General features: G+C 43.9%; 1 protein-coding gene across 2 annotated transcripts in view; it reads right to left on the reverse strand.

Annotated features, from left to right (window-relative positions):
• The window catches only part of UST (uronyl 2-sulfotransferase), a 294,746-nt gene that overhangs the window by 172,597 nt on the left and 95,620 nt on the right, over nucleotides 1–26,529 (reverse strand). For both annotated transcript variants that reach the window (XM_066373034.1, XM_066373035.1), the window contains exon 2: nucleotides 8,834–8,877. In XM_066373034.1, coding sequence (XP_066229131.1) covers nucleotides 8,834–8,877 — 44 coding nt within the window. The remainder of the gene's footprint in view (nucleotides 1–8,833; nucleotides 8,878–26,529) is intronic.

Genomic DNA, 26,529 nt, shown 5'->3' on the forward strand with positions numbered 1-26,529 from the left:
GACGGAAGGGAGCTGGAAACCAGGGCCCTGCCGTCTGCAGTAACGGCTTCAGGAACTGTCAGACAGAAGGGCCCAGCACACAAGCAGTCCTGTGCCAGACATTTATTGCTTCTCACAGGTCCTCAGAGACAATAGGAAAACCAGGTAGATAGCCAGGTGCATGTCTTGAAAAATAGGTTTTGAGGTTTTGGGGGACAAAAATCAAGAAATTAATTTTCCTTTTGAATCTCAGTCTTGCTCTTTCAAGTAAAAAGTGATTCTGACCAAAGCAGACAGTATGTGCACACGAAACCCCAGCAATCCTGCTGCCCTCAGGGAAAGGGGAATTTTGGATCCAGAAACCTCTCCAAGTTGACTGATGCTCAGCCAAGACACCTGAGAGTAATTGTGCTCCCAGCAGCTTCCAGAAGTCACTTACCTATTGTGATTACTAGGTATGTGGTTTCCCAATTTAGGCTCCAAGCAAAGAATGTAAACCATGGTTTCTCTTCTACAGAACATTAAAACATTTCCTTTCAGCTAATGTATCTCCAAGTTAAAGGAGCTACTGAAAACGGAAGTGAAAACGCAATCTTTCCTGGAGACTCGGTGCTAGTGGTGTCCAATGGCAGGCTGAGAAGTCTCGGATAGAAACAGGGGCATACTTTTTAAAGGGCAACAGACTTCTTTACTATATTTCTTTGTTGTTCTCATAGCTTCTTTTTCTGTGAAAATTGGAATTTTCTTTTATGCAACCTTCTCTGAAATGAATTGTCACTGAGGATCTTTTCAAAGAAAGGTATAATATAATATAACATGACTTTTGTACCTTAAAAAACACAATTTGAACAGTAGAAATAAATTCCAAATAGAGGAAACTGGAGAGAATATTGGGGATAATAAAAATGCTAAGGACATGAAATGATAAACAACAAAAGAAAAGTGAAGAAGGAATATTGGAGGGAAGCTTGAGTAGTATTGAATGTTAAAAAAAAAAAACACCACAAAAATGCATTTATCCTAATAATACACTTCTGAGGACTATTTTCAGTTTTATTAAATCAAACCAGATAATGCCTAACAGGGCATAACAGTCAATACTATCCTAGTAATTGAAAACATTAACCTCAACCCAATTAAATTACTTCCTAGGGCTGCTGTACCAAGTATCATAAAGTGGGTAGCTTAAAACAATAGCAGTGTATTCTCTCAGAGTTTAGGAGGCTGGAAGTCTGCAAGCAAGGTGTCAGCAGGGTTACTTTCTTCTTGGGGACTCTGAGGGAGACTCCGCTCCAGGCCCCTGCCCCAGGTTCTAGTGGTTGCCAGCAATGCTCGGTGTTCCTGGGCTTGTGGCAGCATAGCTCGAATCTCTGCCTGCTGGAGCTTCAATTTTCTATTTCTAAAAGAGGTTAGCAATATTCCACCCCCTGCCCCCGCCCCCGAGAGGTGTGACGCTTAGATGCAATAAGTGGAAAGGACTTAGCATGATGCCAGGCATGTGTAAGCATCCCGCAGTGGGTCCTTAATGCTACATTTCCTTTATACAAGCTTGCTTCTTCAGGTTCTGGTAACTCAATTTGAGAAACTCAGAGTCAGCTTCAATTCCAGCCATCACATGGCATTCTCTGTATCTGTCTCTGTAGTCTTGTAAGGACATCATTCATATAGGGTACAGGGTCCATCCTACTGCCATATGACTCCATCCTAACTTGATTTCATCTGCAAAGAGCCTGTTTCCAAATTATCTTAACCCTCTGTATACCATATGACAGATTCTGGTGGTTAGGATTTCAGCATATTTTTTCTGTGGGGGTGGTGGAAAAAATATCCAGTTCAATCCATAATACCGTCCAGACTGAATTAGTAACTTGCCACTTTTTTCCCACTATTCAATTATGCCAACATGGTTCCCATCTCCTCTCCTGAGCTATCTTTTTTTTTTCTTCTCTCTCTCTCTCTTGTAGAGCCAAGATCCTCACGGAAATTCATCTCCATTTTCTACCCACCACTCTTCCAAACCCAGTGGTGAGGCCCATCCTTCCTCACTCCCTGCATCCCAGACTCTTTGACTTAGTTAGTTCTTCCTACTAGACCTTCAGAACTCTCACTTGGATAGGAGGAAGTCTGGGGGAGACCCCGTGTTCACCCTCACCATAGCAGTCAGCAGCTAGTTAATATATTAGATTGGGCCTGTTTGCTAGCCTGTCCTTCCAGGTAGACTCTGAGCTCCTGCAGGGCAGGGAATGTGTCTTCTGCAGACTTACAGCCCCAGTACTTAGCATAGAGCCCAACACAAATTTGGTGCATAGTAAACTCTTGAATGAATAGTTGGTTATATAGGGTCATTTAGACTGAAGAATATGTCAACCACAGAATCGGGTGCTCTCATAGTCTTTGATTCTTTGAGATCTTGATATGCAACTAGATTATAAAGTATTAGATGTTAGAGATTATCTTCAACTTCTTGTGTCTTCCCTTGCATACAGTAGGCACTCAATAATTAATCGACACCAAAAGGAAGCTGGCTTCTGAGGGTGACTGGGTAAGAAGGACTAGCCTTCACTGAGCAACTTAGTGTCACTGTGAGACGTTGCTCGGTCCCATGCACATGTTTTCTCAATATCACCATCTCTCATTTATTTGGAGATTGCTGGTTCAGTATAAGCTGTATAAACACTCTAATAATGAACTCACTTTATTTTATTTTTTTTAATTTTTATTTTTTTTGTATTTTTCTGACGCTGGAAACGGGGAGAGACAGTCAGACAGACTCCCGCATGCGCCCGACCAGGATCCACCCGGCACGCCCACCAGGGGCGACGCTCTGCCCACCAGGGGGCGATGCTCTGCCCCTCCGGGGCGTCGCTCTGCTGCGACCAGAGCCACTCTAGCGCCTGGGGCAGAGGCCAAGGAGCCATCCCCAGCGCCCGGGCCATCTTTGCTCCAATGGAGCCTCGCTGCGGGAGGGGAAGAGAGAGACAGAGAGGAAGGAGGGGTGGGTGGAGAAGCAAATGGGCGCCTCTCCCGCGTGCCCTGGCCGGGAATCGAACCCGGGTCCCCCGCATGCCAGGCCGACGCTCTACCGCTGAGCCAACCGGCCAGGGCCTGAACTCACTTTAAAATAGGAATTTGAATACTAATACCAACTAGCACATTATATATAAAAATAATATATATTATATAAGTATCATATGTCAAAATACTTTTGTATACAAATGTAGACATCAGTCATCTATTTTAACCCTCTATATACCATAAGGATCCATTGGACCCATTTTGTATTTTGGAGTTTTTTTGAGCAGTTCTAACTATTTGTATAGATTAATATTTCTTGACTTTATTCATTCTCAGAGATGTTCCAGAGAAAATACACATTTTTAAATAAAGAGAATAAAACTCATTTTACCTTGTAATTACTGCATAATAGGCCCTTATACTATAATTATAATTTTATAATTATAACAATAAATACTATAATTACCACATAAGTAGGGTACATTAGCCTCTTTAAAAAATTTTAAGATCCACTATAAGATCTTAATTATTTTATTTTTTCTACATCTTGAAACAATTTGCTACTTAATTATCCTAGAATAATTATCTACCAATTATCCATCAATTGTTCCCAAATATGCTTTAAAAATACTAAAGTAATAGAAAAATGGAAGAATTATGGAAATAGCTTGGAACTACACTTCTGTTCAGTGATAAGAACTGTTCTATTCTTTTCCTACAAAGAATTTTATATATGTTTAGTACAACTAAAAAATTAACTTTTTATTTTTTGACTTTAAATCAATTTAAATTTAAATAGCTACAGAAGAATAATGGGTATTATACTGGACAATGTAGGCCTAGAAGAATGATTCACTAGAGAAATCAATGGTCACAATTGCATCACCCTTCACATTTCTTCTTGCAATACTCCCCAAATTGTAAATCTTTCTGAAAGATATAAAAGAAGATTGGAGGCACCATCTTTGTAGCTTGCTTTTAACTTCCATTGAATAGAATGGAGAATTCAGAACTTTTTATTCATGTTCTAAAGACAAAGGGAGGGAAGTTGACAGAGGTAGAGATTTCACATGCATTATGAATGCCAGGAGTTGGACAACAGCACTCAAGACTGATGATGATGGTGAAATTGATCATGAGGGTGAAACGTCAGGCTACAAGTCTTCAGATGATGACATCCTAGACCAATTCTCTAGCACTCAAGGGTCAGTGAGCGAATAATATATTTCTAAGAACAAAAAGAAAATATGGCATTTCATGCAGAGAGTCATCACGACAAAGAACTTCAGAATTTTGCAACAAGAACCTGGATTATCCATTTTGTTCAATGAATGTAGGACAGTATTTTTTCAACTTTTATGACATTTATCAAATTTTATTTTATACAGTTTTTTAATGGACAAATGCTGAAGATATATGTGTATACAAAGGTGACTGGAAGGAAAAAGATGAGGTAGACATAAAAAAATTCACTAGGTGGTTAAAAAATTAAGGGTTCATTGGACCCAGCTAGCAAATGGTGATGGCTATTTTGTTCTGGCATATTGAGGGTTAAAACTTGCTTACTGTTGTAGTTAAGGTCCCAAATAACTATTCTATAAAAGACTAAATGCCATAAATAAGGTAAAAAGTTATTTTATTTCTACTTAAATTAGTAATCTTGAAATGGTTAAAAGCATGAACCCCAAAACTACCAGCCCTGGGCTGGGTTCTCAAAGCCAATACTCAGTGCATGACCTGTGGCAAGATCTCCATAAGATCCTGTTCCCTCATCTGTAAAATAAGGATTAAAAAATTTCTTACTTTTTTTTTTTTTTTTTTTGTATTTTTCTGAAGCTGGAAACGGGGAGAGACAGTCAGACAGACTCCCGCATGCGCCCGACCAGGATCCACCGGCATGCTCACCAAGCGCGACGCTCTGCCCACGAGGGGGCGATGCTCTGCCCCTCCGGGGCGTCGCTCCGTTGTGACCAGAGCCACTCTAGCGCCTGGGGCAGTGGCCAAGGAGCCATCCCCAGCGCCCGGGCCATCTTTGCTCCAGTGGAGCCTCGGCTGCAGGAGGGGAAGAGAGAGACAGAGAGGAAGAAGAGGGGGAGGAGTGGAGAAGCAGATGGGTGCTTCTCCTGTGTGCCCTGGCCGGGAATCGAACCCGGGACTTCTGCACGCCAGGCCGACGCTCTACCACTGAGCCAACTGGCCAGGGTCTTACTTTTTTTTTTTAATAGAGTTTCAAAGAGACTAAACGTGCATACAAAGTGCTTGGTGCATAGGAAACAATAGACATCAGCTATGGAATGTGACTTTATCTTCCTTGAGTTGCTTAGATCAACTCTCCTTTATCTATCAGACCTGGAAGCCCAACACATGTGAAAAGTAAGCGGTCTTGGTTACCAGAGACCTGATCATTGTGAATGCCCGCTGCTTCTGTTCCAGGTGAGGCGAACCCAGCAGGGGATGAGGTAGACTTCAGAGGGAAGACCACTCTGGGAGGCTCCACAGAAGCACAAGGGATGTTCCCGGAGCCAGAGACAGCAAGATTTCAGCCCAAGTTCAATATGACACCAGGAATTCCTTTTCCTGGTCTTTAGGTTGAGCAGACATTACTTTTGTGAACTCAAATTATACAGGAAAGCGTAAGAAATAGGGTAAAAATCTGAAATTTCGTCATCGGGAGAGAAATACAACTATCCTTCCAGGTTTTTTGGTGTACACACACAGAGACATACACAATTTTATAAGAAGTGCACTGTTTGCTGTTCTTGTGTGCCTTTTTTTATACTTGAGGATATTGTTTTATTTCATTCAAGAGAGATATACATGTCCATTCCTCGTAGAACTCTAATCTTAAAGACTGTATTTGTGCACACACAAAATGCCAGCAAAAAAGTGGTCAACAAAAGAAAATACTAACATCTGTTTTTAAGTGACTTAGCTAAAAAATGAAGGTGAGCTCTGAGGTTAAAGTAAATTTTCAAAACAAGTGAAAATCAGAGGGATTTGGTTCCTTTTCATGAAAACACTGGAGGCGACGGCAGGCCGGGTGCTGTAAGTGCCTGTGACGCACACTCCACTCCCCAAGTGGCTATTGTTTGTGGAATGTAAAACTTGTAGAACTGCGTTTTTAAGAGAATGAGAACTCACTTATAAACCACAGTCCATTTTCTGGGCTTAAAAATCTAATTTCATCTAGATCACAGATCTTTTGGTCTTGGCATCAAAAAGTTATTTCGGAATGCTAAGCAGAGATGAACACTGTGGGTCGGGACATGGTCCTGCTGTCCCCTGCTAAGTGGGGGTTTACTCTGGAGGCTACACATGTGTGAGTCCTTATTCTCTGGGTGCCACCAGGTCCCTGGACGTGCCAGTGGTCTGTAGATCCAAATAGCCAAAGCCCCGCCTCGGGGGACACTCAAGGGACCTTACTCTGAAAGACTGACCTCATTACTGCTGGGATTCATTTCTGTCTACTGTCAGAAGTAATAAGCATGGATGAAAAGATGTTAACATACCAGTACTATTTTTATCCAGTTTTATATTCTTCTTATTTTGTCTACTGCTTAGAAAGTCAAGACTGTTTTTGCTACTCTACTTCTAGATAATAAAAACATAGTTATAATGAAAAACTCTGTACTATACAAACCTCTGCTTGTCTAAAGAGATTATATTCACAAGAAAAGCTTATAAACTCTTTTACTCTGAAAGTGGTCTAAAATGATCTGATATGACCTAATCGTTTCTGTGTATCACAGGGAGCCTTAGCTGGAGGTGGGGAAAGAGGGAGGGGCGTGGACCAGACTGGGGGGTGGGGGTGCACTGACAGAGAAAGACCTTTAGGGGCATGAGAGAGGGCCCATTCCGTGTTTACAGAATGCCGGCTCTGGGGATACCAGCAAAGGGACAGACAGGATGGGTACCCCGGCAACAGTAAAGCGATATCCTGACATACCACTGAGGGAAACAGCTGGTGGGTCCCCCAGACAGAGCCACCTAACTCCTCTTCCCTGGAGAGCACTTGGCCCCACGTGGGAGAGAAGTACAGTTAATGGCAAAGGAACCCAGCAGGCCTTCTGCACCATTCTTCCTCCCCACCCAATTTACTTGCCTTCTGAAGCAGGTTGTTGACCAAAGGAAATACGTTTTCACTACATGAAAAGTTACAATGGGAGTCTTCATGATATTAATGAATAGCCTTTATATAATAAGCCATGCCACTCTCTGTAGACTACTAATAGTAAAAAAGAAGACGGAAAATGACCAGGGAAGTGGTTTTCTCTATATTCATGGCCTTTAGAGCCATGGTTCTCAAATGTGGTCCCTAGACCGGCAACACCAGCATCTCTTGGGAGCTTGTTAAAAATGCAAATTCTCAAGTTCCACCTCAGACCTACCAAATCAGATACTCAGGTGTCCTGGCTTCAGCAATCTACATTTTAACAAGCCTCCGGGAAACCCTGGTGCAAGTTAGAATTTGAGAATACTGGCCTAGTGGAAAGCGCTGGGAGAGGAGCCAGGAGACCGGATTCAGACTCCAGCTCTGGATGGCATGGTCCAACTCAGCGAAATGGCATGAATAGCCACAGTGCGCTAGTGCAGGGACGTGAGGCTACCGAGATGAACTAGACGTGGCTCTTCTCTTCAGATGGTGTCAACTCTTCTATATTCTTTTCCTCTCCAGGGTAGGGGCTACTTTGTTGCTGTTGTTTTGTTTTGTCTCATATTTATATTCCTAGTGCCTGCAGCATCACAGGCACTCAATATCCAGTGGATCACATGGTAGAGCCCTTCATGACTGTGATAAGTACTACTACTGTACCATTCATCAATGATTTTAATGTTACTCCAGGCTAGTTAACATTCACCACCACTTATTTAAAGCTCATAGCATGCCAAATGCTGAGTGCTTATCATATATCAGCTCATCCAATCCTTTAAAATATCCTGTAGTGTGGGCAGTATTTTTAATCCTATTTTGCACATTAAGACACTGAAGGTCAAAATATTAAGTAATCTGTCCAACGTCATACATTGAAAGTGGCAGAGCCAGTGGTGAACCCAGAATTACCTAATTCCGAAGCTCATGGTCTTAAATAGGGTAGAGTTCTTCAAATCCCAAACTCAAAACCTGACATCAGCATGAATTCCCAGCCTTTAAGGTTAGTGGTTGATTTTCTTCTCATTGTGAACTTAAAACTGTCAGGTCTCTGCAGGCATCACCTTCAGTGGTCAAAGGCTGTCTTTATTATTTTATTTTTAATTTTATTTTTTTGTAGATTGACATTTGGTTTTCACTGATTTCAAGAAAGTAGATAGTAGTGAGGAACTATACTAATACTTCGCTGGATGGTTCTGACCCCAATAAGGCAAAGCCCAAATGGCTTATAGAAAGAACACCAGTGGGCACATAGGCCAGGCAGTCTGGAGAGGGCACTGGCAGAGAAATCGGGTTCTAAGGAGCAAAACCCTGGGTGGAGTGTCCCAGTGAAAGCAGCCCGAAAAGACGTGGGCAGAGGTGAGTGTAGCCAGGGTGCCAGGCATGGGGAGGCCAGGCTGTGGGCATCACCGGCCACCATGGATACTCAGGCAAATGAGGCAACAAGCAGGAGAAGCTGCCAAAGACCAAAAGTCAGCCGAAGACTCCGGTGCTGATGAAATAACAGCTCACCCCTCTCACCACGTTGGCTCTCTGCTTCCTTTCCTCCATACCGGAAGTCAAAGATGAACTTGACATCAGCCATCCCCTATTTTCTTGTGGCCGATTCAGAGCTGTGGTTGGGGTTGCGAGGGGCTGTAGGTTCCGAGAATAGGAAGAGGGGATTTACACCACAAACAGAGACCTTACCTTACTAGGGGGTGGTCCATGGTCATCCAAGTAAGTGGAATTTCCTAGGGAAAAAGGAAAAGAAAAGAGTGGGTGAATCTATAGTTTTGAACCCCAAGTGAATTCAGTACAAAGTATGGCCTGACCTGTGGTGGCGCAGTGGATAAAGCATCAACCTGGAATGCTGAGGTCGCCAGTTCAAAACCCTGGGCTTGCCTGGTCAAGGCACATATGGGAGTTGGTGCTTCCTGCTCCTCCCCCCTTTCTTTCTCTCTCTCTCTCCCTCTCCCTCTCTCTCTCTCTCAAATGAATAAATAAAATCTTTTTTAAAAAAAGAATTCAGTACAAAGTCATTGCAAATAAGCACTCTAGATGCACTTCTAGTCAGACAAGAGTAGCAAAGCAAAGTGGGAGGGGGTCTGCTGTATTCCCACGCTTGGTTATAGTTTCATCAGTTACACACATTCTGCGTGTGTGGGCGTACACACAAAGAGACACACACAGGCAAATGAGGCAGCAAGCAGGAGAGGCTGCCACAGACCGGAAGTCAGGCGAAGACTCCGGTGCTGGGGCAGCTACAGCTCCTGGTGATGTACCAGCTCTCCTCTCTCGCCGTTTTGGCTCTCTGCTTCCTTTCCTCCATACCGGAAGTCAAAGATTAACCTGACATCGGCCATCCCCTATTTTCTTGTGAACAATTCAGAGATGTGGTTGAACAAACTATAGTAAATACGGGAAACACAAGGTTACTGGAATAGTAACTGAGGGAATAAAGTAAATATCTTCACTGGAGTACATGAAAGACGATTTTTCAGGAAAGAATGTAAGTGACTAAATGCAGAAGCACACACCAGTGTTCCTCACCCAGTATCTGTTGAGTTTACTTTAGACCAATGTGCATCAGAATTAGGTGCAGGCTTTGCTGAAGCACAGCTTGCCCAGACCTGTTCCCAGAGTCTCTGATTCAGTAGCTCTGAGCACTTGCATTTCTAGCAAGTGCCCGAGTGATGCTGAGGCTGTGGGTCCCAGGACCACATTCTGAGAACCACTGTGTTGTTTCTCCACTTTGTCTTCTTGATTGCCAATTTCCTTCATCTTTTCGGTCTAGCTTGCTTCCGAAGAAGATCAATTTGTCTGTCTTATAATAGCCACTTTCTGGCTTGTGTGTTTTCAGAGTGCGTGGTTACTATTTCCTGATGAATAAAAGACTCAGAGGGGGTAGGTAGGGAAGGAACTAAAGGTTATTGTGTTCCTTTTATGTAGCAGGTACTCTGCAAAGTGTTTTACAGGTGTTCATTCATTTAACTCAAATCTCAGGGGTAGGTTATAATTATCCCTGCTTATGGAGGAGAGAACAGAGGCTGGAGAAATCCAGTCATTTACTCATGGTCACACAGCTGTAATACTGCAGAAAGGGAAGAAGACTACTTTTTTCAGAGAGTGCTTGGGCATCTGCCTATCCAAAAAATCTACTAGGGTGTTGACATCTCCGGCAACCCAGGCACTGCCAACATGACCACCTGGGACCCGTCTGATCATGTGAGGGAGACAACGAAAAGGTCAGTAAAATCGGACACTCTTCTCCAAGGAGGTAATCGGGGGTGGGGGGTGGGGATGAAGATAACCAGACCTTCTAACAGAACAAATTAACAGTAAATACGGGAAACACAAGGTTACTAGGAACAGTAACTGAGGGAATAAGGTAAATATCTTCATTGGAGTAGATGAAGGACGATTTTTCAGGAAAGAGCAAAAGTGACTTAAATTGGGATAAAAAGGGGAAGCAGAGCTTAAGCCAGAAACAGTTCAAGTGGGAAAGCTTATCCAAACATGAAGAAGTGGGTCTGACTTATAGGCTTTTTTCTGCACTCGGCCATCATCCATTCCTCTCTTCTTTGTCGTCTTCTGTTTCATCCCCCAGAGAAGTCAACAAGGACTACGCTCTCCCTGGCCAGTTGGACAGGGTCAAGGGACAACAGGACCCAATATTCACGTACAAGACACTTAAGCACAAACATCTGGCATGCTTGTGATTGCACTATTTTATGCGAACGTGATTAACAATTTGTTAGATCTTAATGACTGTGCTGCACTCCACTGGGAGCATACATAAACTGGAAGTGAGATCTACGTCTGACCCAGGAAAGAGGCGGTGCACGAAAGAATTCAGAAACACAACCGCCCGGGTCTGGAGGAATATTCAGAACCATTCCTCTACAGTGCAATGGGTATAGCTGCAGAGGGTGCCGTGTGCTCATCGCGTCAATGTGTCTTCCCCAGGAGGGACGGGAGAAATTCCAACGTGCTCTGGTATGTTCTCTGGGTGTCACTTTCAAGCATCAGAGGGTGCTCGAACAACCTAATGTTTCTAAAATACTAAAAGTTTTCAAAGGAGCCAAAATCCCTAAAAACTCCTAAAAAGGACTGACAGACGCTTGACTGTGACCTTGAACTCCAGACATGGGTACCCACGGACTCCTTAGCACCTCACCTCGATCGTCCACAGTCAACTCACGCTTGGCCAGGCCAAACAGAACTCTTGATTTGCTCAGAATCTACCCCCCAATATCTGCCCCCCCCCCGTTGTCCTTGTTGGGTTGCAGGATACATCCCTTCCCCACAAGCTCCAAAGCCCGAGTCACCCTTGATTCATCTTCGACCCTTGCCCCATCCCTACAACCCAGACTAAGTCCTTTCGGTTCAGCCATCATCATATTACTCAACTCTGATCATGTTTCACCAGCCCCTTGGGGTCATCCAGGGAAGCCCTGTGTTTCTTCACTGATCACTTTTTCTTCTCTTCACACAGCAGTCAGAGGGGTCTTTTAACCTTATCAATACAGCCATGTTAGTCTTCAGCTTAAAATATGTTTCTCTAAGAACAAACTAGTCAACTCTTTGAATGGTCTATAACCCTACATGACCCAGCCTTGCCTCCTACTATACCTACCACCAGTGACAACAACAGCCTTCTCTCTGTTCCGGACACACCAACCTCTTGTTAGCCAGGGGGACCTTTTTTTTTTTTTTTTTTTTTTTTTGTATTTTTCTGAAGCTGGAAACAGGGAGAGACAGTCAGACAGACTCCCGCATGTGCCCGACCGGGATCCACCCGGCGACGCTCTGCCCACCAGGGGGCGATGCTCTGCCCTTCCGGGGCGTCACTCTGTTGCGACCAGAGCCACTCTAGTGCCTGGGGCAGAGGCCAAGGAGCCATCCCCAGCGCCCAGGCCATCTTTGCTCCAATGGAGCCTCGGCTGCGGGAGAGGAAGAGAGAGACAGAGGAAGGAGAGGGGGAGGGGTGGAGAAGCAGATGGGCGCTTCTCCTGTGTGCCCTGGCCGGGAATCGAACCCAGGACTTCTGCATACCAGGCTGACGCTCTACCACTGAGCCAACCGGCCAGGGCCAAGGGGGACCTTTTGAACTAGTTCTTTCCCCTGCCAGAAAAAGATCTTCCCTACCCTCTTTACTCAGGCTCAGCTCAGATGTCTTTCCTCCCTCCCTCCCTCCCTCCCTCTCTCCCTTATAGAAGACTGCATTTCTTTCCGCACAGAGGAAGGAACAGGGCTCACCATGTTGGCGCTGGCACCATGGACCCCGTTGTTATCTCCACCAGCAGATCCCTGACCTCCCACCCATGGCTACGTTCCTGCCTCTTCTTGGGACAGAGACTCTGAGTGCCCTTTGCTTATAGCAGAGGTGCCGAAAGGCAAAGAAAAGCCACCTGAATTTCTTTTGTTGAAGACAGCAAGTTTTTATTTTCTTAGGGTATAATTATGCTATTATACAGTATTTAGGTAGAGATGTTCATCTTAGGATCTTACGCTTTCCTGGTGCAAAGCAAACAAAACTGTCAAGAGTTTTTAAACCTGAAGCTGGTAACTCTTTGGCTGTGGAGATCAAAGGATGAACACTGTTATCACAAGAGCTTCCCTGAACATCAAAGAAGCTTCCTGCTGTTCTGTCTTAGAGAGGATTCTACTGAGGGTGTCAGGCTTTGGGGAACGAAGATCAGACCCAAGTCCTCCAGGTCTTTGAGCTTAGAGCTCCAGATGTAAATCTGGGAAGAAAAGGTGAAGGAGGGCTGATGAAGAGCCAGGAGAGAGGGCAGGGTTCACCTGGCACCCGCCTCCACTGCCCTGTGAACATCCACTGCCCTGTGGACATCCACTTCGCCCCAGTCTCCGTTCCCACGTCCCAGCAACCTCTTACTCTTGGAGGCCTAGAGAGGGTATCATTTCGTTTCTTTCCAGAAGGTACCCACAGCTTTAAAGCTCTGATTCCAGCCTCCTTTTCATATCTCAAGTCCTTCTTTTTGGGATCAAGGATTACAGTATCTTGTTAAGCCAGGAAGAAGGAATAGCATCCCCACCATGTGTTTCCACTCCTACCATCAGTCAAATTTTCAGAAGGGCCTGTCTTCAAACTGTCAAGAAATTGTTAGCACGGGCTGGCACCTACCGAAATCTCTCACAGATGACAAGCTTGTCAAGGCTCCTCAGCTGTTTGGAGGACACAGGTGGCCACTGATCTAAAGCAACACTCCAGCCCTTCAAACACAGAGCTGGTCCATATCCTGATGGTGGTGGCGGATACCTGGCACTACATGGATTAAAATGTATGAAACCACACACCAGAACCAACACCAACCAAACACCCATTTTTTATTTATTTATTTATTTGTATTTTTCTGAAGCCAGAAACGGGGAGGCAGTCAGACAGACTCCTGCATGCGCCCGACTGGGATCCACCCGGCATGCCCACCAGGGGGTGATGCTCTGCCCATCTTGGGGCGTCACTCTGTTACAACCAGAGCCATTCTAGTGCCTGAGGTGGAGGCCACAGAGCCATCCCCAGTGCCCAGGCCAACTTTGCTCCAATGGAGCCTCGGCTGCGGGAGGGGAAGAGAGACAGAGAGGAAGGAGAGGGGAGGGGTGGAGAAGAAGATGGGCACCTCTCCTGTGTGCCCTGGCCAGGAATCGAACCCGGGACTCCTGCACACCAGGCCGATGCTCTACCACTGAGCCAACCTGCCAGGGCCCCAAACACCCATGTTTTAATGGTCTTAAAGCTGTCCTGACTAGAGGGCAAGTGATCTCGGACTTCGCAACCAGTTAAATCTCACCCTCCCCGAACAGCGCTTCCTGATGGAGACCACACAGGGAAGCTGCAAATATAACACGAGAGATCATGTGTGAATGTGCAAAGGGTTTACATCCAAGTACATAGGGTTGCAATTGCTGGACTTACTAGAGCGTACATGTATATTACCAGAGTCTTTGCCGGACAGCATGTTATCAATGCTGTTTTTAGCCCTTTGCCACAAAGATGCATTTCAGGAAAATCATGCAAAGTCTGGTACTAGGAACTAGGAAGCCAGGACGTGTGACCTGGAATCTGAAGATTCCTGACTGATCACTACCTTATACCTAGATCTCAGCTGGCAGGACCAAGGCATGCTCACCAGACAAGAACTGTCTACGTCTTCTGTGACAACAGCAATGAAAAACCAGGTGCACTGTATAGCTACTTATACAGATTACATCTCACTTTTATAATAGAGAACATTCCCAAGAAGTGTCATTCCACTCTGAAGAAAGTGCTTTACCTCCTCAAAGTTTTCCATATACACATCTGTAAAAATGAAATAAGCTCATCATCGGTCATTGTAAGGAGTCCCTGAAGGTAATTTTGTTCCACAAAAAAAGTACTAAGAGGCTCACCTGCATACAATGAGCACCTGTGAGCTCACTAGCAGTACTGTTTTCCTGAGTGGCAGCAGGAGCAGTCTGAGACCCGCCCTCCCTGCCTCGCTATCCTCCGCTCAGTGGTTTTCAACCTTAACCCCTGCACACTCCACCTGCCTGCCATGATTGTAGGAAATGTTAATACGGGACCTCGCCTTAGCAATCCTGACTTATTATTCTGGGACAGGTCATTAGGCATTTGGTATTTTCTAAAGCTCTCTGGGTTCGGGTAATTCGAACGTCTAGCCGGGGTTTAGAATCACCAAGCTACAAAATACAAACTAATGAACTTCATAATGCAGGTCGAACCTCATTTTTCAGAAGTAAAAAATAACAGATTCTTATTCACGCTGAGCCTACTCACGGTCACTTCCATCATTTCTGGTGAGAGATTGGACAACACGAGTTTCACATCAGAGGAGAATGCTGAGGGGACGCGGGGGGCGCACAGGAGGGCTCCCGGCCACAGAAGGGGGCGGCCAGGCGGCTCTGGTTCCACCTGCTCCCGGGATGTAATAAAACAGGAAAGGGCCAAAGCTCACAGGGTCCATGAGAGGGGCTGGCACAAGTTGCTCTGGATTTACCCCTTATACCATCTGGGTTGCCCAAACCTTTATGGGACTCCACAAGTCTTTTCAACAATAATTTTTAGACACAATAGTTTCAGAACCTGTGTGTATTACCCTCTTGCTTCAAGGTAAAAAAGGGAATAAAAGCATAATCCTCCATCTGCCCAGAGGATCCCCAGAATCCCACTCAATTTAAACAGCCAAGGGGTAGTTTTTCAGTTTTTGGAGACACTCACATTTGATGTCTACACACATAGTCAGGGCCCACAAGGATCTCAAAGAAAAACCCTCTAGAAAATCTGAAGCAAAGATGCTACCTGGTCCCAGCCCAGTGAAGCACCCACTTTTCCAGGCTGTTTACCTGGAGTGAGGAGGAGATGGGAGGTGCCTGGTCAGCATATGCCCATGTGAAACCAATGGAAACCAACACAGCTGGATAAAGAAAAAACTATTGAATAGAATTATCAGGATGCCAGGTATGAGAAGTAGCTCTATGGATGAGGGAGAGTGAAGAGGAGCCCCAGGGGAGCATTTAACAGATTCAGAAGATGCTGCTAATAGCTGTGACTGTCACTGATGTGACAAGGAACAGCCCAGGGCTGGTAGAGGGAATACTGTAGGCTGCAGAACAAAGATCCCTATTCAAATTTCTGTCCTACCCTTTGCTAGCTGAGTGACCTTGGAAATATCACCTAATTTTCCTGAGGCTTAATGTTCCCACTTGCAACACAACTACATTAATAATGGCAGCTAAGTGGAAGGGTGGTTATGGAAATGGGACAGGACATATAAAAGCACTTAGCATAGTGCCTGCCTGGCACATAGTAAGTGCTCAATGAATGGTCGCTATGTCCTCATCTCCTATTACCCAATTTTATCATTTATATTTACTCTTATAATTTTCTTTATTATTGGGGAAATCAAAGAGAATCTTGAGGCCAAAGGAGTGGTTTACTATTTTAAGGATGGATATTAATATAAAGTACTCATTTGTTATTTTCTATTACTTTCAGATACCGGCTTGATATGTCCTCAAAACTATACGATTTTTTCCCAATTGTTTGAAATACTTTTAGCAACAGGCAAACGAACTTACAGAAGAACCCTCAGGGGACGTCATTTATTCTTGGCTCTCAAGTCTTGCATTAGCAGAATTATTTTCATCTGAATAGGTCCCTGAAGACTAAAAAATGTTTTAATTCTAATTTCTCTTACAGAAACCATAATATGCATTAGTGTCAATGTCAAAAAAGCCACCTTTACACTGTGTCGGTTTTCATCAAACATCAGCCGTTCTTTTCAGAGTCTTTCTTCCATGGGCCCTTTTAAAATCATAATCATAAGTAGTTGAAATCTTTTTCTCTTTTACTCAGAAGCAGATATTTCACACAGGATTCCGGTTACCTCCAACACGATCCTATGGCAGTTCCCCTCCCCCTCCCCCCTCTCCCCTCCCCCCCCCCCAGTCTGGGCCTCAGATAAGATGTTGTTAATGAAGGAGTCACTGTTGAAGGCAATACTGAAACCCCAGCTTAGCCTTTGCCAAAAAATTATGCTAATGCCACCCTTTCCACCATTAACCATGGGCTACATTTCTCTAAGAGGCAGCTGTCAGCGCACACCGGCCGCGGTTAACAATGAGGAGTTTGTAGGCTGAGTAAACATCTCCAATAGCTCCAGCTCTTGTAGTGGACACAGCCCCAAAGACACTGTAAGGGAGGAAAATTGCTTGCACAGCTTTCCTGATGCTTTCATAAAATTATTTTCCAACTGAATTCCAACCAATGGCCCCACGAACAATCAATACTTAACTATATTTACTAACACGCCTTAAAAACTATCTTGAATGTCCACCCAACCAATTAACAGAGGCAAAAATAGCCTGAAAATATTTTCTTGCTCTTAAATGATGAAAATGAGCATACCAGCCACTGCAGGAAAGCAAATTAAACTGTTGTCAATTATGATTTAGAAAGTGACTTCCATTTCTAATAAACTTTAAAAGCTAAGTTAATGCTTGCTTCTCTCTTCGTAGTTTTGGTTCAAAACTACTGCCTTTTCTATAACACTTTTTTTTTTCTCATTAAATCTGAATATACATTTTAGGATTTCTTTATAGAAGGAAATTACTTTGGAGTCAAATGATCAGTGCATTACTGCTATAATAAAAACTTAAATATAAATTTGAATTATTGCCAAATTAACTCAGGAATTCATTGCAATCCTATTATATGACCTTATGCAGATAGGAATGGAGTATCAAAGAGAGATGTAATCACTTAGGTTTCTGTTTCAGTGCAGTAGATTTTCCTGTCAGAGTAAAAACTACAGTCAACCGATCCCTCCTGTGTAACTGGAATCCCCCATTAAGAGCAGCCCTAGCCCTGCACACCTCGGGGCTCTCGCCAGCAGCCAGGTACCACACTTCCCCGCGTATAAGATGCTGCTTAATTTGGGGGCCTGAAATTTGAAAAAAGATGTATTATATAAAGTTATTAAAATCAAGTGTTATTCATCATAAAATTCATACAACTCCTCATTTGCATTTAAAAAAGCAAAAAATGCAAGTAAAAATATATATAACTGGCCTGGACAGTTGGCTCAGTGGTAGAGTGTCAGCCTGGCGTATGTAAGTCCCAGGTTCGATTCCTGCCCAGGACACACACAAGCGCCCATCTGCTTCTCCACCCTTCCCCCTCTTCTTTCCCTCTATCTCTCTCTTCCTCTCCCACAGCCAAGGCTCTATTGGAGCAAAAGTTGGCCCGGGTGCTGAAGACAGCTCCATGGCCTCCGCCTCAGGTGTTAGAATGGCTCCAGTTGCAACGGAGAAACGCCCCAGATGGGCAGAGCATTGCTCCCTGGTGGGCATGCTGGGTGATTCCTAGTCGGGCAAATGCGAGAATCTGTCTCTTTGCCTCCCCACTTCTCACTTCAGGAAAAAAAAAACTACAACCACTATATAAGACGCAACCAGTTTTTAGACCCCAAATTTTTCGAAAAAGCATGAGTCTTATACATGGGGAAATACGGTAAGTCCTATTCTTCTAGCCACCATGCAGCTACCATGAGAACTGACACTTTCAATTACATGCTAATTGCATGAAGCTCCCCTAATAACTAGTGGAAGACTGGCAAGATGGAGACACTTAAGAACCTATTCTGAGAAAAACAAACAAAAAGGCCAAATATCAGCATCTGCGTTATCATCATCGTGGTTAGCATCATGTTGACCGAAGCTTTAGTGCTAAGCACTCTACAGACCTTTTCCCATGGGGTTTCCATGGCCATCTCTGGGGTCGGAGCTACCATTATCCCCATTTTACAGCGGAGGAAGCCAAGGCTGAGGAAGGTGAAGTGACCTGCCGGACCTCGGACAGCTAACCAGCCAGAGCTCCTGGATTTGACCACAGCTGCACCCACACACTCCCTGCCTAGCTCAGCGATCTTAGTCTGGGAGCCACTGTGGGTTTTGAGATGTGGAGCCCTTGAACCCACAGGGCCCCTCAGACTGACCACCTGGGGCTACTCGAGATGGTCTGAGCTCCCTGGGTAACTCCAGCACCTACCAGCTAGCCAGAACCTTGGGCAGAGCATCACCCACTCACCGGGGACAGGAGACCTGCAGGCTGCTGAAGAGTCCTGGGAGCCAGCACCCCTCTTGGGGGTAGGAGGAAACAGGTTAAGTGGGCCCAGATTGCAGGGACAACTCAGAACCTCAGGCGACTTATAACTGATGCTCCATTTTAGTGGGTCCCAGTCAATTACCAGACGGCTACTCTGTGACTGTGTGCCTTTCTGCAGAGTCATCATTATTTAGAAATATTTGACATAAAAAAGGTAGCTTGGATTAGAAATTCATTCCCATTATTGCAAGAAATTTAATATTACATGTGACAAGTACAGAACCAGAAGCTCTGCTTGACTCTTTATGTGTAACTGCAACTGATGCAAATTGCGAAGGTTGTGTAGTCGGCTGGATAATGGCACCGAAAATTGTCCACATCCTAATCCCTGGGGCCTGTGCATATATAAACTTACATGGCAAAAGATGTGATTAAGGATATGGAGATGGGGCAGATTATCCTTAATTATCCAGATGGGCCCAATATAAAGACAAGGGTCTTTATAAAAGAGAGGCATCAGGGTCAGAGTCACAAGGAGATGTGACAACAGAAGAAGATGGAGTGACACTCTTTGAAGAGGGGGGAAGAGGCCATGAGCCCAGGACTGCAGGCGGCCTCCGGGAGCTGGACTAGGCAGAAACACTTCCTCCCTAGAAGCCCCAGAAGGAATGCAGCCCTGCCGACACTCACTAAACCCACTTCAGACTCTACAATACTAAGTTTGTGTTTGTTTAAGCCACTAAATGTGTGGCAATCCATTACAGCGGCAATACAAAATTAACACGGCTGTTAAAATAGGTTTACATTTAAAAAATCCCCTCTCTGTGAATCCCACTTCTCATCAGTGGTGACTGTCAAACATTTGAAGAGATTTTCACTGAGAAGGCTGGAGAAGGAATTGGATGCCGCACTGCAAGTTTGACATCTGAAAACAAGCTCCCCACTCTCCATGATACATTTCAAATGCTTTCATTTGGAAGTCCGCCACAACTTCAAATTTTAATATCTCCCCTAATGCTTGGTGTTGCGTTTTAATAATAATTTATATAACAAAAAGAAAATGTAATGAACATTGTCACTGAGCCTTGTATAGAACCCCCATCCTCATCAATGTACTACCATAAAAATATATTGCTCACAAAAATGAGGGGATATTTCAAAATGAATATGAAGCGATAAAATATCCCCAATGTATCATTTTCTAAATATTCCGAGATTGGAAAACGTTCAACACACTGCTCTACTTAACAAACACATACGGCGTCAGTAGAACGGAGGGTTGTCTTTGAAAAAAGACTTCAGTCTAACCAAACTGCCATTGCTCTAAATCTGGAATTTCTCTCGGCTTTGTTATTAGAGCCAGTATGGGCCACACCTAATCATACACTGACACCACACACACACACTATGATTTCAGAAAAGGAAAGGCCCTGGCCGGTTGGCTCAGCGGTAGAGCGTCGGCCTGGCGTGAGGGGGACCCGGGTTCAATTCCCAGCCAGGGCACATAGGAGAAGCGCCCATTTGCTTCTCCACCCCCACCCCCTCCTTCCTCTCTGTCTCTCTCTCTTCCCCTCCCGCAGCCAAGGCTCCATTGGAGCAAGGATGGCCGGGGCGCTGGGGATGGCTCCTTGGCCTCTGCCCCAGGCTATAGAGTGGCTCTGGTCGGCAGAGCGAGGCCCCGGAGGGGCAGAGCATCGCCCCCTGGTGGTGGACAGAGCCACGCCCCTGGTGGGCGTGCCGGGTGGATCCCGGTCAGGCGCATGCGGGAGTCTGTCTGACTGTCTCTCCCCATTTCCAGCTTCAGAAAAATAAAAAATAAAAAATAAAAAGAAAAGGAAAATAACCACAGATAGCATCCAATTCAACCCCTCGACTTATGGAGGAAATAACTAAATCGAAGAGGGGTCCACACACATGGCTGGGTAGCACAAGAGGCTAAGAATAGACCCAGGCCACTGGTGCTCATTCCACAACATAATAGTCTCATTACATGCCATTCTCTACCCTCAACGGCACTTTCAAGCTTGATCACATAGCTTACTCTCCTCCGAACTTGAATTGGAATGACTTTGGGCGATTCTTACATAATCAAATTCTTTCTCTTAGGATAAAGATACATCATCATTGAGAGAATCTAAAAAGAAAAGATGCTTCCAACATTGATGAGAATTCCCAGAGAGAAGAGTTTAAATGCTCTGCTTCTGGCTGCAGGGTGCTCACAGCCTCTCCCGGCTCATATGCTAATTTAGATATCCAAGTTTCAGCATGTTCTGTTGAAAAGTAACACTGTGAATCTCAATTTCCATAAATGAGCCAAACATAGAGACCTGGCCCTGCGCAGCAATGTGAGATGTTCCCTCGTAATGAAGTCGGGCACAGCCACACGCTGGGCTGTCTCCCAGCTGAGTCTTGAAGAAAAGAGGAGTAGATGCCCCTGACCAGGGTACCCAGCACCTGGGACGCAACACTTGGAGGCGGGCAGGGCATGTGCATATCCCTGCAGAATAGAGAGTCTAAGTTAAGGATAACCTCATGATCCTGAAGTCAAGATCAAAAGAGTTAGTCTTACTGAAGAGATAAAGGGAAGTTTGTGCAAAACCAAGGGCTCCGGGGCACATCTGAAATAAGCGTACGTGTGTAGGGAGCACCAATGTTCCCCTGCATTTTCCGCCGCACTCTCTCAGCCCTGAAAGACCAGCAGGGCAAGAAGGAAGCCGATCACAAGTTCACACGGCTGGGAGGTGTCAGAGCTGGACTTGGACTTGAGTTCAAACTCCTGAGAACCCCACCCACCCACTCAAATCACCTCGGGGCTCTGCATAACAGTGGGCAGATAGATTTCTGTGGCCACCTCATGTGCCGAAACATCAGTCTCCACCCGGAGCCTGGAGGAAGGCTAAACCCACAGTATGATGAAAGAAGTCCGTGAGGACTACGTCAGGAAACCCCATGGGAAAGTCATCAGCGGCCCCGGTGATGTTCTAGGAGGGAAACAACCCTGGCTGGGTCACAGACCCCTACTGGCTTGAAAGTTGGTGTCCAAGCACACATATCTTTTAATGGATCAAAATCATTTTGTGTTTCTGCCTCCTGCTTGATGGGTTTCTAGGCCGTGGCCTGAGGCCCCTGGTAACCGAGCATCTGTGTCTTCTGTATTCTAAATGCAACAGGAGTATGTTTGACGCGGCAATTACTTGTCACTTGCCAATTCCTTTTCACGCTTTAGGAAAATGAGCATGAAGGAAGGAATGTTCTACGGGGCAATTTCACATAAACTGCACTGACGGCTTGCATGTGAACAAGAGATCTGAAGAGCGGCTCCGGAACGTTGATGTTGATTGAGAAAGGGTGTCGATGAGATGGGTCTGATGGCAAAGTGGGTCTCATACAAATGTCCTGGTGCCGACACAGCCGGCACATCTGGGATCCCACTTTCGCATCAGCGTTCCAGTCACACAGGGATGCAATCTTAGTTTCTTCTTTCTTAGGTCTTCAAATGCAAAAGAGGGTTTTTTTTTTCTTCGTAGAACAGCGGCAATTATTGAAATCTTTCAGAACAGTAACTCTCCCAACATTAACTAGCAATCCCTCACATGGACCTGGCGGGGTCTATTTAAAAAGGGTTTTGAAAACTTTACGACTTCTTCTTTCTTTTTATCATTGCTCTAGCTCTATTTTGTGTCAGATTTAGTAAGATTTAGGCAAGATTCTGTGGTTCATATGACTGTAATATTGGAAGATAAAAGAGGATTCTTCTATCTCCGTATGTTATTCTGTGGGCACAGATAAACACACCACCTCCGCCAAAAGCAGAAACAAAAATCCAAACAAATAGAGACCTAAAAATCATAAAATCCTTGCCAAAATGAGCTGAGGTACAGGGCAGAGAATGTGGGCTTTGCAGTGAAATCCACTTACTGGATGTGACCTTGGACAAGGTCTTGACGTGTGTCGGTTCCGGTTCTCCCATAGGCGAAGCAGGAAGAATAAAACTTACCTCCTAGGGCTGGGGAGATTCAAGTTACCATATTTATCAACTGCCTGGCATGCATACAATGAAGTGTAGCTGTTCTGATTATATTTAAAATAGACCTAATTTAAGGACATGGTAGGTTAAATAAAACCCCTTCTGAGTAATCACATACATAAACATCAGCGCGGGCACTGAAATATGCATCCCTCATTATGTGCTAGGGTGGTCTGTCACTGCCTTCCTCCGCATTTTCCACGATTTACGACGGGAGGTTATACCTGGGCATGAATGGAACGTAATGTTTAAAACCCTGGCAGGATTTAGGGATCCCTATGCTTGTATTATTATTCTGAAAGATAAAGTGTACCGCATGCAGGTCATGAATACTCTTTAGCACATGGCAGATGAGTTTCTTTTCTTGCAAAGTCTTAATCATGCCTTCCGACCAGATGAGTTGGGAAAATGTGCTTTCTTACACTCAGCAAGAGGAATGCTTCCTAAAATCCTGGATGCCTTGAATTCATCGTGGATCTGGAAATTTTAATGATCTTTCAAAGGCGCAGTGAGCCACTTTTCTGACCCATTAAAGACTGAGTCTGAAGGCAGAGGTAGACACAACACTTTGGAGCCAAGGCCGAGCTCTGCCAGATGAAAATTGGATGGAGTTCATCTTTGTGTTAAAGCAAACACCTAGGTTCTTGGTTTTCATACCTGTGAATTCCAAATATATTCAAGCCTACTGAATGTCAACTTGCCCATTGGAAAATGCTTCTTCATTAAAAATTTTTCTCCAACAGCAGAAAATATCAATCAGATCAATGACTCTAGGCGTCTCTCAAATAAGTTACTAGTCATGGTGCAAAGGGAGCATCCGCTCACCCAAACAGAACTTTTAGTCTACGGCAGTGGTCCCCAACCCTTTTTGGGCCACAGACCGGTTTAATGTCAGAAAATATTTTCACGGGCCGGCCTTTAGGGTGGGACGGATAAATGTATCACGTGACCGAGACAAGCGTCAAGAGTGAGTCTTAGACAGATGTAACAGAGGGAATCTGGTCATTTTTTAAAAATAAAACATTGTTCAGACTTAAATATAAATAAAACGGAAATAATGTAAGTTATTTATTCTTTCTCTGTGGACCGGTACCACAGACTGTGGCCCGGGGGTTGAGGACCACTGGTCCACGGAGTTACCTGAAGTGGTCAGGGTCTCAGAGCAGCGACCCCCTCCTAGCAGTGATGAAGTCATGATGACCAGCCCCATCTGACAGAGAGAAGACCCCTTCACTGGATGAAAGGAAGTGCGTGGGGGTCTCCTGACCTTCCTTCCAACCCTCTGAATCCCTGAAGGCCCCTTACGCCAACCAGCAAATGAAACTGCTCATCTTTGAAAGTCGCTTTATTTATCATGTGGATTTTAATCACACAAATGAGTGTGAATATATCAAAAATAAGGGTATCTATACTATCTATCAAGAAGTCATTTGAAATGTGGGCATTCTCTTTTTTTTAACACAGTATTTGATATATAAAACGGCTTTAAAATGCAGATGTGTATATTTGTATATATAATAAACATTTATTATAAATAAATGTTTATTATAAGTATATTATAAATAAATGTTTATTATAAGTATATACATATTATAAAAACAGTATATATAAATATATATGGCAGAAATGGGAAGGAAGCTGGTTAATGTCAAATATGTTTTCTGTCAGAAACAACTTTATGCCAACAAAGAACATAAGTAACATAGATTTTTCTCTCTTGTGCGTGCCAGGCAAACATGTCTTGATTTATGCCCACTGAAACGGCAGGAACCAAGGCTGCATGAAGATGAGGCCGTCTAATTTCAAGACATGGGACTGAGGTTAGAGTTGAGTAGAAGAGGTATGAAGAATTCTTGTTAAGGATTTTGTAGCCAAGGTTTTACCAAAGAAGCCACAGACCAAGCAACAAGATGAACCAGACTCTGGTTGGTCTAGAGACTGTAAACACTTCAGATTCAAGCAAAGCCATTACAAACCTAAAAAAATAAAATCATGTTCCGTGAGGGCCATGAAAAGACAAATCACAGGAGAGTATGTGACTGCTTTTATATGCAATCGAGAATAATTGAAGAAACCACTCAGCAATGGAGAAAATATATTTCATGATGGTGCAAAGAAGCACCGGAGCAAAAATAACTTGTAAGGATTATAAAAACAATAATGTAGGCTTATAAATAATACAAGAAATTGAATGCTAATGAAACCGTGACGATGAAAGCCAGAAGGAAAGAGTTAGGTTATACTACCTACTAGAAATATGAAGCAGTGGAAAATGAATTTTTTTAGTAGGGAACTTTGATCCTTTCCTGCAATACAGAAAAACAGGGAAGGGAGTGTGTATCTGTTGTGTGGCCATCGTGAATCGTCCATTGGGCTAATCACTACATACAGCTCTCTCTTTAATCTTCAGGTAAATTGAATTGGCAGAGAGGTCAAAAACTTCCCTAAGAAGGAACAGCTAACCATCAGCAGGGCCAGGACAGTGGAACAGTCCATTTCCAGAGCCCATCACAGACTTCCCTTAGCACTCAGACGAGCTACAGACTACTGTCTTTCTGCCTGCATAACACCAGTAATTTAATAAAATCAGGGATTTTGAAAAGTCTTTTAAATCAGGGATAGATGTAAGGTTTGGAGGCTTATCATAGGTTCTTTAAAAGTATGCTATTTTATTTTTTTTAGTTAACACTTAAAATAATCAATGTCATCATGGGACAAAGTAGAGAAGAATTTTAAAACTCTATATCACACGTATATTCTGAAGTTATATAAATAATTTGTTTCAATTGAAAAGATGTATTCTATTTTTAAATAAGTTCCATGTACATTCCCCAAAATATTTAAGACAAGTTTACAAAAGATAGTTTTTATTTCTTCCTCACCTAAAGTGTTTTATTATCACTTTTTACCCATCCAAATTTAGTCATTCAAACCCATGTTACTTCTTTGATTAAGTCTACTTGTCTAAACTCAGCTATCTCTTCTTTGACTTTCTACTACTAGAGGAATAAAAAAATAATAGTTATATAATATATTTACATATACTGTTAAAGATTTATATTTTTATAAATATATATTTTTAAAAAATTTTTCTCCAGCAAGGAGAGAAGGGCACTAGCCCTGGATAATAACCAAATTTGACAACTTGACTGCTTGTGTGTTCCATTTTGCTTCGGCATGAACCTAGCTGTCTAAAATTCTAGTGTTTCCTCTTTCTTTACAGTCTCTACACTGAAAATAAAAAAGTAAACAACTTTCCCTAAAGAGCCAAGGAATTTAAAAAGAAAACTGACTTGTTTTGTACCTCTGATCACAGAATTAAACATCATACTAAAAATGCAATGCTTGATTCATGGAGAGTCATTCTTAAGCTTCAAATAGCACAACCTCATTCCCCCAAAGGCACTTGAAAGACTATTTCTTTTTTCTTTTTTTTTTTTTACAGAGACAGAGAGAGAGTCAGAGAGAGGGATAGACAGGACAGACAGGAATGGAGAGATGAGAAGCATCAATCATTAGTTTTTCATTGCACGTTGCAACACCTTAGTTGTTCATTCATTGCTTTCTCATATGTGCCTTGACTGTGGGCCTTCAGCAGAACGAGTAACCCCTTGCTCAAGCCAGCAACCTTGGGTCCAAGCTGGTGAGCCTTGCTCAAACCAGATGAGCCCATGCTCAAGCTGGCAACCTCGGGGTTTTGAACCTGGGTCCTCCACATCCCAGTCCGACATTCTATCCACTGCGCCACTG

The sequence above is a fragment of the Saccopteryx leptura genome, chromosome 3, assembly GCF_036850995.1.
Source record: "Saccopteryx leptura isolate mSacLep1 chromosome 3, mSacLep1_pri_phased_curated, whole genome shotgun sequence".
Classification (NCBI taxonomy): domain Eukaryota; kingdom Metazoa; phylum Chordata; class Mammalia; order Chiroptera; family Emballonuridae; genus Saccopteryx; species Saccopteryx leptura.